This window comes from Dermacentor albipictus, chromosome 2 (genome assembly GCF_038994185.2).
Source record: "Dermacentor albipictus isolate Rhodes 1998 colony chromosome 2, USDA_Dalb.pri_finalv2, whole genome shotgun sequence".
Taxonomy (NCBI): Eukaryota; Metazoa; Arthropoda; class Arachnida; order Ixodida; family Ixodidae; genus Dermacentor; species Dermacentor albipictus.
The window spans coordinates 66354121-66366459 of NC_091822.1; the positions used below are offsets into that span (position 1 = coordinate 66354121).

The 12339-nt window shown below is 45.3% G+C and overlaps 4 protein-coding genes across 7 annotated transcripts in view; 3 read left to right on the top strand and 1 right to left on the bottom strand.

Annotated features, from left to right (window-relative positions):
- The window catches only part of LOC135903216 (3 beta-hydroxysteroid dehydrogenase type 7-like), a 27840-nt gene extending 26098 nt beyond the window's left edge, over positions 1–1742 (top strand). For both annotated transcript variants that reach the window (XM_065433624.2, XM_065433625.2), the window contains exon 7: positions 269–1742. In XM_065433624.2, the coding sequence (XP_065289696.1) occupies positions 269–688 (420 nt within the window). In that variant the 3' untranslated portion in view covers positions 689–1742. The remainder of the gene's footprint in view (positions 1–268) is intronic.
- LOC135903214 (uncharacterized) lies at positions 1310–6641 on the bottom strand. The gene has a single exon (XM_065433623.2). It carries the CDS (start codon positions 3551–3553, stop codon positions 2249–2251), a length of 1305 nt encoding a protein of 434 aa, XP_065289695.1. The 5' UTR covers positions 3554–6641; the 3' UTR covers positions 1310–2248.
- Positions 6642–10361: 3720 nt separating this feature from the next.
- Positions 10362–11149, top strand: LSm1 (U6 snRNA-associated Sm-like protein LSm1). The gene has a single exon (XM_065433622.2). It carries the CDS (start codon positions 10535–10537, stop codon positions 10940–10942), a length of 408 nt encoding a protein of 135 aa, XP_065289694.1. The 5' UTR covers positions 10362–10534; the 3' UTR covers positions 10943–11149.
- Positions 11150–11287: 138 nt separating this feature from the next.
- LOC135903212 (clathrin heavy chain 1-like) overlaps positions 11288–12339 on the top strand; it is a 51468-nt gene continuing 50416 nt past the window's right edge. For all 3 annotated transcript variants that reach the window (XR_010564753.2, XM_065433621.2, XM_065433620.2), the window contains exons 1-2: positions 11288–11689; positions 11849–11949. Coding sequence is in view for 2 of the 3 variants with exons in the window: in XM_065433620.2 (XP_065289692.1) it covers positions 11530–11689; positions 11849–11949 (261 nt within the window). In the remaining variant the exon portion in view is untranslated. The remainder of the gene's footprint in view (positions 11690–11848; positions 11950–12339) is intronic.

Here is a 12339-nt window from a genome sequence, read left to right on the forward strand (position 1 = left end):
GCAGATGGCTGTGCCTATGAAAGATGGGAACATTCTGATCTGCAATGATGGTTAATAGTGCTGATTAATGAGCACAATGAGCTATTCCTCAATTTTCTAAGATGTAGTATTCTGAAATGGCTGCATTTCTTGGGGTGCTTAGAAAATTTTCAGATTGAGCTAGCATGAGCCAACAAGAGTGTTGATGGGGGTTCTTATCTATCCAGTAAACCACCTAGCTTGTTTCGCAACCTCATTTCCTTCTGATTTGTTTTCACTGTAACAACAGGTGACATATGTGGGAAATGCTGCCCTGGCACACTTGCGGGCCATGGAGAAGCTGGCCATCGACGAGTCGGTGGCAGGCGAGGTGTTCTACGTGACAGACGACACGCCCCTCGAGGATATCTACGAGTTCCTGCGGCCGTTTGTCGAGTGCCAGGGCTGCCGGCTGTCGGACTACACGGTCCCCTACCTGCTGGCCATCCTGGTGCTCATGCTGCTGGCACTGGTGCTGCGGCTGATTCGACCCCTGTACCGGCCGCGCTTTTACGTGCCTCCACCCTCGGCCGTCACCTACATATGCACCTCGCTCTTCTTCAACCGCACCAAGGCCACGCTGCGGCTCAACTACTACCCTAACGTGACGCCTGACGAGGCTGTCCAGCGGTCTGTCTCCTATTACAAGTCCCTCCAGTTTCCAGGATGATGGCATTGTCTCGTCGTTGCCGATGCTGCCCTTGCCTCTGTGGGCACCACACCACGCCACACTCTAGAGGTCCCTGTTAAGCTTGTGGAAGTGCTCACTGGTCGTTCCCAAGAGTTCCTAGGGGCAGGTTGGGGAAGTACTAACGTGATAGGAGTTGCGGGCAACCACTGCTGATAGTATTTTCAGGCTCATTCCCTTCTTGTTTGCATCCGAAATTGTCATTTTATAGCGTGCTGATTAGCTGGAACCACGTATTGTGCATATGACACTCATAAAATATACCACACTCAGTAGATCAAAGAGGCACATTGTCAGATACTCATAGCATGCGCATACTTGAGCTGAAGTGGCATGGCTGTGGTTGTTGCAGCCACACGGCATTCCGCATCAAATACTGGCTACTTCTATATAACTGATGGACGCTTGCTTCATGGGAATGGTGTGTTCTTATACCAGGGTGGCGCTTGCTTGTTAGTGCTGGACTTAGCTCCTTGGTTAGCATGAGTTTCCAGAAGAGGTAGTGCTAAGCCTGCTTTTCTTGCATCTTGCAAGAGTTGCAGTAGCAAGTCGCATGCTCCCACAGCACTCTGTCATGGAGCGTGCTGTCATCGCTACCACATGTAATCGCCAGCCTCTGCCAGAATCGGTGGAGGAAAGAACTGCCACCAACAGTCTGTATCTTCAAAGCCGCTAGAAAAAGAGCACACCACTATCACCATGGCCACTCAGGCTCGGAGAAAAGCCAGGCCAACCATCGGGCGTCTCCTTCCACATGTGTTGTAGCACACCACTTTTGCTCTACGCTCGGTTGGCATGTTGTCATCCCGAAGCCCGTGAATGACTCGGTGCTTCTGAAGCCATGGTTTCACAGGACCGTCTGCCTGGCACTCCCTTACCCTAGAAATCACCCTAGAAGTCTCTAAAAATGCCCTCATTAAGGGGAGAGGCTCCTCGAAACAACTTTTTTTTTATTATTTGTACCAGAGACTTCAAAATTCAGCCAACTGAAGAGTTTTTTATGCAGATTTCAAATATGCAATTAGTTTTTGTGTAGCTGCTATAGTTCTCGAGTTATATTATACTGAAGTGCAAATTATAGGGGTCTTTACGGGCACTTTTTTATGAACTAAACTTTCACAAAAGGTATCGTGCTATAGCTTATTTAGCTCTTCCTAGATAACAGAGTACCGATATCTAGTCAAAAAGCGTGTTCAGTTATAGGAAGTGGGAGAAAAAAATTTTGGCACTTCGACCATTGTTTCTTTTAGTTCCCTGAGACATAACTTCGTACTATTGTAATTACTGACGACTGATATTGAAATTTCAAGTAGATATCGGTATTCTACATACCTTCAAGAGTATGTGTGCCAAATCTCATTAGTATACACCAATTCTAAGTGTACAAAAGGCTTCCCGGAAGACACGAAAATATAAAAAAAATTGAAAATGAGAAAAACAGGTTTGAAAGTTTCAAAACCTTCTATTCTTCAAAATCCAGTTGTTTTTGCATTAATCTTTGTCACACTCAAGAGCAGCTTCACAGAAAGCACACAAAAGTTTCTAGAATGCTCCTGCACTGTAGCTTGGCCCTTCCCGGCTCCTACTGTTGGTCTCCTCGGTGCAAGCCCTTTTCACTGCGCTACGACGGTGCGCCCTTGCTTCTGCGGTTCGCTTCAAGTTCATTTTCTTTACGCGCATGTCATCAGAATGGTCGCTATGTGTGACCAACTCTTCTGGGGGAAGTACTCCAATCTCTTGTAGGACTTCTTCAAAGCCCGCATGGTCTTTATTGTACCACAGCACGGCAATAGCCGTGGCTGTCTCCACAGATGTCCGGGAAGCAAATTTTGTTTTTGGACACAGCAGCCATATCTTGCTGTTGAGTGACTCTGCTGCGTTTTGCGTCTTGCCATGAAGGCACCGAGCCAGGAGCTTCTCATCAGTAAGGCGCTTATATATAGGCATAATTGCCAAGCCCTGAGCTTTTGTCAACAAGGGGGTGTGGCGTGGTGTAGGCTCCCCCAGTGCTTCAGCACGCCTATGTTTGCACCAGGAATTTGGTTCAGCAGGGCAAAATTTGTGGCTGCTGGCCCCATCACTGGAGCAACAATGAAAATATGAGGCCCATATAGCAGTGTACATGCTGCGCACACTGCCCTTGTTATTTGTTATGGCTATTTGGTAGTATGTCTGCAGTTTCTGGATGGCTGCGACCGTTAGCTTTTCACCTCGTGGCAGTGGCGTTGTCATTTTTCGCAGAGCAGTGCCTAGGCGTTTTGCAACGTGGTTGGTGCACTCTTCTTTTTCGATGACAGTGTCACCGTACACCTCAGCCCCACAGACGGCAGTAAAGGCTTTGCTGTCCCCATCACTCAAGAAGCTTGTGAAGCGCAGTGGGGTCTCGTATGACAAAGTCCTCTGCCATATGCGCACTGCTGCTTCAGGTTCCATTGCATGGGATGAACATTCGGTGTTTTTTTCACATACAGGACGATGAAAGGCTTGCCATACCTCATCATCATCACCCATGTCCTTGTGGATACTGCAAGCAAGACAGTAATTTGAAAGGACTTCAAAGTCCAAGCAAAGACCTGTGTCCAGGGAAACAGCTGTGCCCACTCCGTTGTGGCTTTTATGGCCCCTTTTTTGCCAAGTGCCGTCAAACATGACTGGCACATCGCCGCCGTCAACGGCGTCTTTCGTGACTTTTCGCGCCAGTTCCAAGTTTTGGCTAACAGCTTCCATTGCAGCACCATGGAGCTTCTTAGAAATAGCATGGAATGGCAGAAATAGCATGGAATGTGGACCCACTGCACAAGCTGCATTTTTTTCTAGGTGATAACCTAGATGTTTGTGTGAGAACATTCAGGTTGTGCATGGCTGCACGTCTGACCTCTGTAACCCTGAATAGCATACATCTAAACTCACTTCAGTGGGAAGTATGCGCTGACATTATGGAGCTTTAGTAATATGGGATCCAAGATTAGGGGACGCTATAGGCTGAGCGTACAAAAGAACCCAAGATACAAAAGAAAACAAAAGGAGTGCAAAAGAATAGGGTGGGAATTTGGGTACGCAAAGAGGCTTGTGGGCGGTATTTAATAAATTAGCTACTGCTGCAGTGGCTACCATAATTTACATCTGCTATGGTGAATGGTTGCACATTGTCCTGATCTGCATATGTCTGCTTTATGTCCAGCCATGCTGCAGAAGCAGTGAATAGGCCGACAATACAGCTCTCATGATGTTGCTTGAATACACCAAATGAGTACACCAAATGAAGTTTCACTGTAGTGAAAATACACCCGATATTCATTATAAGCATACTCGCTGATGTCATTAAAAGAATAACAATTTCTCGGTTGAGTCTAAGCGAAAGGAATGCAAGCATGATGCCTTCAATGAGACAGTTAAGGCTCTGTCAATTTTAGTGGTCTGTAGGTACCTTACCATGGTGATACGTGGCACGTAAACAGCTCGAAATTACGAATGCCTTTTGTACCATTACTCCGTGATGGTGTGGTTGATCCAGTTGTACAGAATCGGCACGTTGGGGCAGGCCAGCCAATTTGAGCCATTGGCCCAAGCATGCATGTCCAGAATGTTTCATCTCAAATTGCTCTTGCCGAGTATTTGACATTTCTGCTACCGGAACGCATACTTTGAGCTGTAGGCATACTACTATTCGCTTCACTGTAACCAATATTATCTCTTATTTAGATTTTCCAGTTAATTCGATCCCAACCGAATTTCTCAGCCAGCGCACATGCATTTCGATGGGCCCAAACAGGCATTATTTCGATTCTAAAATTGACCTTCACCAGGTAATTCAAAGTTGACCATTCAGCATGCATGCATTTGACCCCTGTGGTAACACGATTAACGATCCCTTTCGTGGCAGCATCTGTCACAGCAGAGCTTAAGGAACTGTGAATGCATTGAACACACGTCACCTCCCGTCGAAAATGCTTATTTCCAGCCAGCCCTAGGAAAATAGTCAAGCAACAATGGTAGCACGTAATGTCTGACTATGGTGTTTACCCGATTCTAAAGCGCGCCTTTTGTTTTCCTAGGAAATTGTGGCGAAAGTAGCCTGCATGGTGCAATCAGATACGAAACCAAAACTGCCCTTGTGGCATTTGTACGCTTTACCTCAAAACACAGCTGTATTGCGGTGAAGCGAAGTTTAGGAAACTTGCCACCATCCTAAAAAAATGGTTTCACTTTTAAAGGTGGAACACGATATCATTCAAAGATCCCTGGGCTTCACGCATCCCGGCAACTGCAGGTAATGTTTTCCTGGAAATGCTGGCGGCAAACGTTATGCATGTAGGTTCTTTTATTTTGATGGTGTTGCAAGGCACCAAGTGGGCCACACCACTCCTACTAAGACAAACCTCAAATGGCAGTTGGAAAGGGGGTTTGCGTTTGAGTTTCCGCATAACAGAATGATGCTTTCTTGCATATTCAAATTACAATCTGACGCTATCATGTCTGTAGGTTGTATGCAAGTCGTACTTGACAAATTTTCTGATGCATTCTACTTTGAGAAATTCACTTAGTTCAGTAACGCCTATGCGTCACGCAGAGGGTCTGCATGGTTTGGAATGATTTCCTTGGCTGCGGACGCCGTCGCCACATTTTATGCGACACAGGCCCTTAATGCTCTCGCGTTAAAATCGGGTCCGGATTCTATTTATACTTTGTTTAGGAGCTTTAATTTCATTTATGCTTTAGTTTTCTACTTCAGATGCAGATATTGGGTGCGCATTTGATTTGGCGGTTTGTTAGACTCGGGCAAACGCAGTCAAATGTATCCGCAAAGTGTTTTGGGATTTTCTGCATCTTGTTTAATTTGACCAGCCAGATAATTCGATCAGTTTCGATGGTCTTGTCAGGCTTGAATTAACTAATGTTGTCTCTATCCGTGCTTTCTTTTATATTGAGGCTTCACTGTATTCCCTATATCGTAAGTAGCTGATGTGACTGCCAAGGAAACAAACGAATGAAGCAAAGTAGAAACTAGGTTTTAGTTCTTGTCAATTGTCCTGTTGCCGTTAGTGCGGTGTTTTTATGTTGTATCTTTATCCGATGATTACTCCTAATTACATTGTGCCCTCATATATATCATAATTCTTTATTTTTTTAATACGGTCTACCTCGGTGGAGTGACCATTCATAGTGGTGATTGTTTCACTGGTATTGTTGATCGCACATATGCATTTGTATACACTCTTATGGTGGAAGCTACATATTGTTTTACATCATGCAAAGGCCAGGGTCTGTACAGATTATCTTTGTTTCAACTCCGGAAGGGGCCGGACCTCTCTGTGTGTGCTGTTTCCCAATATTCAAGAAATGTGTCACACTGTTTTCACTGTAGACAGAATGGTGATGTGCCTTCTTTTTTTTTGCAACAGTCATCCATTGTTTATTGCAACTTTTGTGCGCTGTCATGTTGTTAACCCACCGTGTGTCACACTAACATGGCTATATCTGGGTGATTTCTCGAGGAATACATATCCAAACGTGTTGAGCGTGTTTTCAGGGTAAAAGTTGTGATGATGCATTGGCTGATGCTGACTTTGCACAAACAATTAATGATTGCACACAGTGCATATCAGTAAAACCTCGAGCACATCGTCAGTAATTAAAAGTTTGTGGGACCAAGTGCAGTCAAAGCCTTTCCCATAGAAATGTAAACTGTGATTTATGGAGTTGCGCTGGTTTTTGATGTTCTTTACTAATGATTATACTAGTTCTTTTATATGGATATTTTTCTACGATATTTTCTTTGCCGAGCTCTGGCCTTCATACAAGTTTACAACTCTGTGCTCGTATCTCTCTGGACAGTGGAGTCAATTTTTATGACCATGTGTGTGTGCTGAATGGTGGAACATGTTATCTTCAATAAAAGCTATTTTTGCAAATGAGTGTACCCGTAAGTGCCTCAACTTACTTTGTAAGCGAGTCTTTGGAAGCTATCAATGACTGGTGTGCTACATGGGACATGAAAATTAATTTTGAAAAAACTACCTTTGTGACAGTTACAAATAAGAAGTCCCCCTTACAATATCCACATACCATTAATCAGAAAGAAATCAAGCATTCCAAGCATGTAAAATATCTCAGGACTTTCTATTACTGATAATTTGAAGTGGGACAAAGGTATTGAGTCATTTGCGGATCTATCCAACATCAGCTTGGTTTCCTAAAAAGGAAGCTACGGAATGCCACTCCTGATGTCAAACTCGCGGCATATAAAACTATAGTAAGGCCAGTACTGGAATATGCAGGTATCGTTAGGGATACCACACAAACCGAAATGAGTAAATTAGAGTCTAGAGGTCAGGTTCATTTTTTCGTGCTACGACAGAAAACAATCCATGACTGCGCTCCTTGACAGGAATGGTCTAAAACCCTTGTCTCAATGAAGAAAAATAGTGCGGCTGAAATTCCTGTACGAGCTTTGTAATAAAAACTGGAAAACAGATCCAGACGTATAGCTACGACATCCAGTACGAGCATCAGTTCATACAAATCACCCTCTGGCCATTCAGTCTTGCACGCCAAGGGCTGACACATTCAAATTTTCATGTCTCATTCGGGCCATTGTTGAGTAGAACAGACTCGACACCAATGTGTTCACAGGATGCCACTCAGCCGAGATGTTTCAGCAAGAGGCTGGAAATGCTTTTTGTGTGAATGTGTTTGAAATGTTCTTCTCCCACTCTGTAATGCCCTCAAACTCTGTAAGGGCCTAACAGTATTGGGAATAAAAACGACTAAATGCTTTATTTTATAAGTTTTCGCAGTAATTTAAGGTTTAAATGTGGCCAATGTTTAGGGTTGATACTTAAGCAAATACCAGATTCACATTTAAAGCTGGTAACTGCCCTTGTACCCTTAGCATACATTGAAACGCTAACAGTAAATAACTGATCAGAACACCTATTATGCGTAATAGTTGTGATCATTAAACTATTATACGACTTGTAATCACTCCGTAGCCAGTTTCTAAGCGTGTAGTAGTCCACTGAGTAGTCCTGACTACATAAAAAAAAAAAAATTGTGGGGTTTTACGTGCCAAAACCACTTTCTGATTATGGGGCACGCCGTAGTGGAGGTCTCCGGAAATTTCGACCACCTGAAGTTCTTTAACGTGCACCTAAATCCAAGTACACGGGTGTTTTCGCATTTCGCCTCCATCGAAATGCGGCCGCCGTTGCCGGGATTCAATCCTGCGACCTCGTGCTGACTACCTTTCAGTCTTATTTAAGCCACTGTGACAAACGCAAGTGAACCTGGAAGGGAGATAATGTATTGGAGTACCTTCAGAATTGTTTGCATTTCAACTTATGCTGATAGTACCCGTATTGATGCAAACTAAAATTCCGCAGCAGGGATTCTTCAACATGAGAGTTATAGAGCAAATAACCGAGTATTGTTCCCATACTTGTGGCATGTCCGCAGGATCGCGATTGCAAATGACCGTGTAGCAACACCCGATCAGGATAAAGCTCGATCTGGATTGGCCCCGGCATATATAAACCGGCATAAAATTCCTTCTCATTATCAGGGTTCACTGTGAGTAATTGGCCTAGGTAAATGAGCGCCTTCACAGACTCTAGAGGCTGGCTGGCAATACTGAACTTTGTTCCCTTGCTTGACTGTTCATCATTATCTTTGTCTTCTGCATATTAATCTTCAACCCCACTCTTACACTCTCTCTGTTGAGGGCCTCAGTCATTTGTTGTGTCTCGTCCCCATTGTTACTGAACAGGACAATGTCATCTGCAAACCGGAGGTTGTTTGGGTATATTCGCCGTTGATCCTCACTCCTGAGCCTTCCCAGTTTAATAGCTTGAATACTTCTTCCAAGAGCGCAGGGAATTGCATTGGAGAGATTGTGTCTCCTTGTCTGACCCCTTTCTTTACAGGAATCTGAATTCCTACTTTTCTTGTGGAAAATTAAGGTAGCTGTGGAATCTCTGTAGATATTTTCCAAGATATTTACGTAAGCATCCTGTACTCTTTGATTACATAATGCCTCTATGATTGCTGGTATCTCTACTGGATCAAATATGCCTTTTCGTAATCTATGAAAGCCATATAGAGAGGCTGGTTGTACTCTGTGGATTTCTCGATTACCTGCTTAATGGATGTGATCCATTGTTGAGTATCCCTTCCTGAAGCCAGCCTATTCCCTTGGTTGACTAAATTCCAGTGTTGCCCTTATTCTATTGGAAATTATCTTGGGGAATATTTTATATATTACAGGGAGTAAGCTAATGGGCCTATAATTTTTCAATTCTTTAACGTCTCCCTTTTTGTGGATTAGTGTAATGTATGCATTCTTCCAGTTCTCTGGGACCCTTGAAGTCGACAGACACTTCGTATAGAGAGTTAATTGCCAGTTTTTCAAGCATTATGTCTCCTCCATCTTTAATTAAATCGACTGTTATATATAAATATATCTAGGCACGCAATACATTTTGTGTCACAAATTTGGAACATGCCCATTCTGGAGAATTAGCCAAAAATGGGCACATGCTTTACCCAATGGCCCAAGAATGCGGTAGCCCAAATATATAAGAAAAGCGGAGTACCTGTTGAACGTCATGCACTATCCCATTAAGGGGTGTACGTGTGTTTTAGAGATACCTAGGAATTAAGTGCCACCTTATGTATAGGTTAACTTGCAAATAAAATTTTATGTTAAATAGACTAGGCACAAAACGGACCAGTTGGCTCGAATAATTAAGCCAACTGAGACACAGACTGATTTTGTTGTACGTCTGTTGGCAGGTAAGACTTCCGAATAACAATATATAATATAATAGCAGCGCAGACCAACAAATGTAACTCAGAACATTCCTAGCTTTTATTTTGGTTTCCGAGCACAGCTGCTTCGCACATTGGCACAAATGCGCTGTTTCACGGAGTATAACAAATGAAAAGACAGAAAAAAATATTGTTACAACAATCTTTTTTTGAAGTTGATAGAACAAGAACAGAGGTTCCTTGAGCTTTACTAGCTACTTGTAACTACTAAAGCTCAAGTAGTTAGCAGTAGGTCACATTCCTACAGTAGCTGTTCAGTAATCATTTTTGTTTTGCGTGACAACGTACGCAGTGGTTCAATGGACAGCGAGTAGCCTGAAATATTAAACTGACATTGGACCAGTTTCTGACCCGTGATACGCTTGCTAAATTATAGCAACTACGCTTCTATAAGTTTTGTAGTTGTTCAGAAAATATATTTATTTTCATTGTGCATGCAACTTCAGCAACAATGCGGGCCCTTAAACGTAAGAGTGTGTTTCTATTTTATCGCGACCGCCACATCACTCGTCCTTGCGTCTTTTACTTAGCACACTACGATAATTAGAATGAACAACTATGATACAGAATGTTCGAACTGTTGCTTAAACTTAGTACTTGTCTTTGAAGTGTTTCATGCCGTCTGCTTCTAAGTTCGCGGCTGCGGGGTTGTCACAAAATGAGAAATGGAAGGAAAAGATTTCTGCATGATTTCTCTCTCTGAAACAAACATTTTCTCACAATATATAAACACAGCGACATAACCTAACTAAAAGATGAAGCTAATAGGATCAAATCTACAATTCGCGAGTTCGAGAAGCGAAGGCAGCTAACTCAATTTGTGCTCAATCGCCTTTTGGAAGCCGTAAACAACACGTGATCGCACGTTTCTCCGCACGGAGCGCCGGTCGACGACTACGGAAGTGTGGTCATGGTTTAGTATTTTCTCGGTTTAAGACATTTTTCGGTTCTCTTGTGATGCGAGGACTGCGGTGTGGACAGTCGTAAGCAAAGTACAAGGCAATGACGCTCTTCTACTTGCCCGGTACGGCGAGCCTCCTCGAGGAGCTCGACAAGAAGCTTCTCGTGTTTCTCCGCGACGGACGCACCCTGATCGGTTACCTACGGAGCATCGACCAGTTCGCCAACTTGGTCCTGCACCAGACCATCGAGAGGATACACGTGGGCAAGCAGTACGGCGACATTCCTCGGGGCATCTTCGTCATTCGCGGCGACAACGTCGTGCTGCTGGGCGAGATCGACGAAGACAAGGAGAAGGACGCCGACCTCGAAGAAGTGAGCGTCGAGGACATACTCGAGGTGCAGCGCATCGAAGCGGACGCCAAGCAGGAGCTCGAGAAGCAGAGGGCGAAGGCAATGAAGGACAGGGGAATGCACTACCACCAGGAGATTACTCACGACGATTACTGACGACGACCCCTGCGTGCGCGCTCGCTGGTCGCGAGTGCGTTTGTGCGTGCATTCGTAGTGAATTTACTGGCGTTGAAAACGTTCCGTTGCCATGTGTGGACAAGGACACGCTTGTTTCTCATTTTTAAGGCTCACGAACGAAAGCAAGTTCGTGGTTAAACAAGGCGCGATTGTTTCGTTCATGTGAATAAAGATTTCATTCAGTCACGGCTGGCTTGCTGTACGTGATTGACAGGGTGTGCTGCGAATATTTATTTCGTGGCCGACACCTTGTCAGTAGATATCTCTTGCTTCTCGTAAAGAGTCTCAAAGCACAAATGCATGTTGGCTCGGTAGATAGGGAACGAATTCTTATCTGCACCCCTGCTTTTGTTGCAGCTCGCGCGATGACAGTTGTCAAGTGGTTGGGACGACGATACATGTCGCCATGGCCATCGTCATCAGCATCACCGCCGGCCCGAGAAGTTTATGCGGATGTTTGCGTGCGCCCCGGATCCCGTTGCTTGAAGCACTGCACGTTGTGTAGGGTGTCCCGCTGGCGGCAACGCCGCGGTTCGCGTTGACATAACGCGCTACTCGATGCCCCCATGTTCATGTACCGGCCTCCTCGCGACAAACTGTCATTCGTTGCCAAACGCGACGACGTCTGTCCGATGACAGCGGCCGACGATGTCCGCCGTCAGGAAAAAGTCGACCGCCGACCCGAAAAGCGTTACCCCTTCACTCTGCGTGACAGAACTTGTCCAGGTAATTCTCAACTGCTTCCCCGAGCTCTGCACTTAGCAGAAAACACCCTTGGTCCCCTTGGCGGGCCAAAAGAGTCGGCGTGTCCGGACTAGCGCGCTGTTTATCAGCGACGCCGCGGCACCAGATCTGACAGCTGCGTTCTCTCCTGTCGCGTTTCAGCTGACTCAGCTGGGCATTCCGCTGGAGCACGTCACATGGCCGCGTGTCACGGTCACCCCGAGCCAGTGGCTCTGCATTCGTCACACCATGACCTGCCGAAAGTGAGTGTACGGTCGCACCTTGCCCGCGGAAGCTCGCGAGCGTGGCATCTGTCGGGGGCTCGCGCTGCAGGTCCACGCGCCCCGGTGCGCACGTTCTCGCTGTGTCAGGCACCTGGAATACGTTCACAAGCTCAGTCTGCTGAAAAGTCCGAAAGCTGCGCACTAATTGAAACACGAGAGCGGCAGGTCTGCGCTGGGACCCATCGCCTATGCTCCCTCACGCATGCGGGGACACTCACGCGCTGAAATGGGACATCTTGGATTAGTTCGACATCGAGGAATGTGCCCACATCAAAAATACGTCCTCAAGGGTCAAAGAATTTGCATGGTTGCCGCTATCTTTGCTGATATAGCAGCAGTGTCTGAAGGAAACTTAACTTTTGCGTGGTC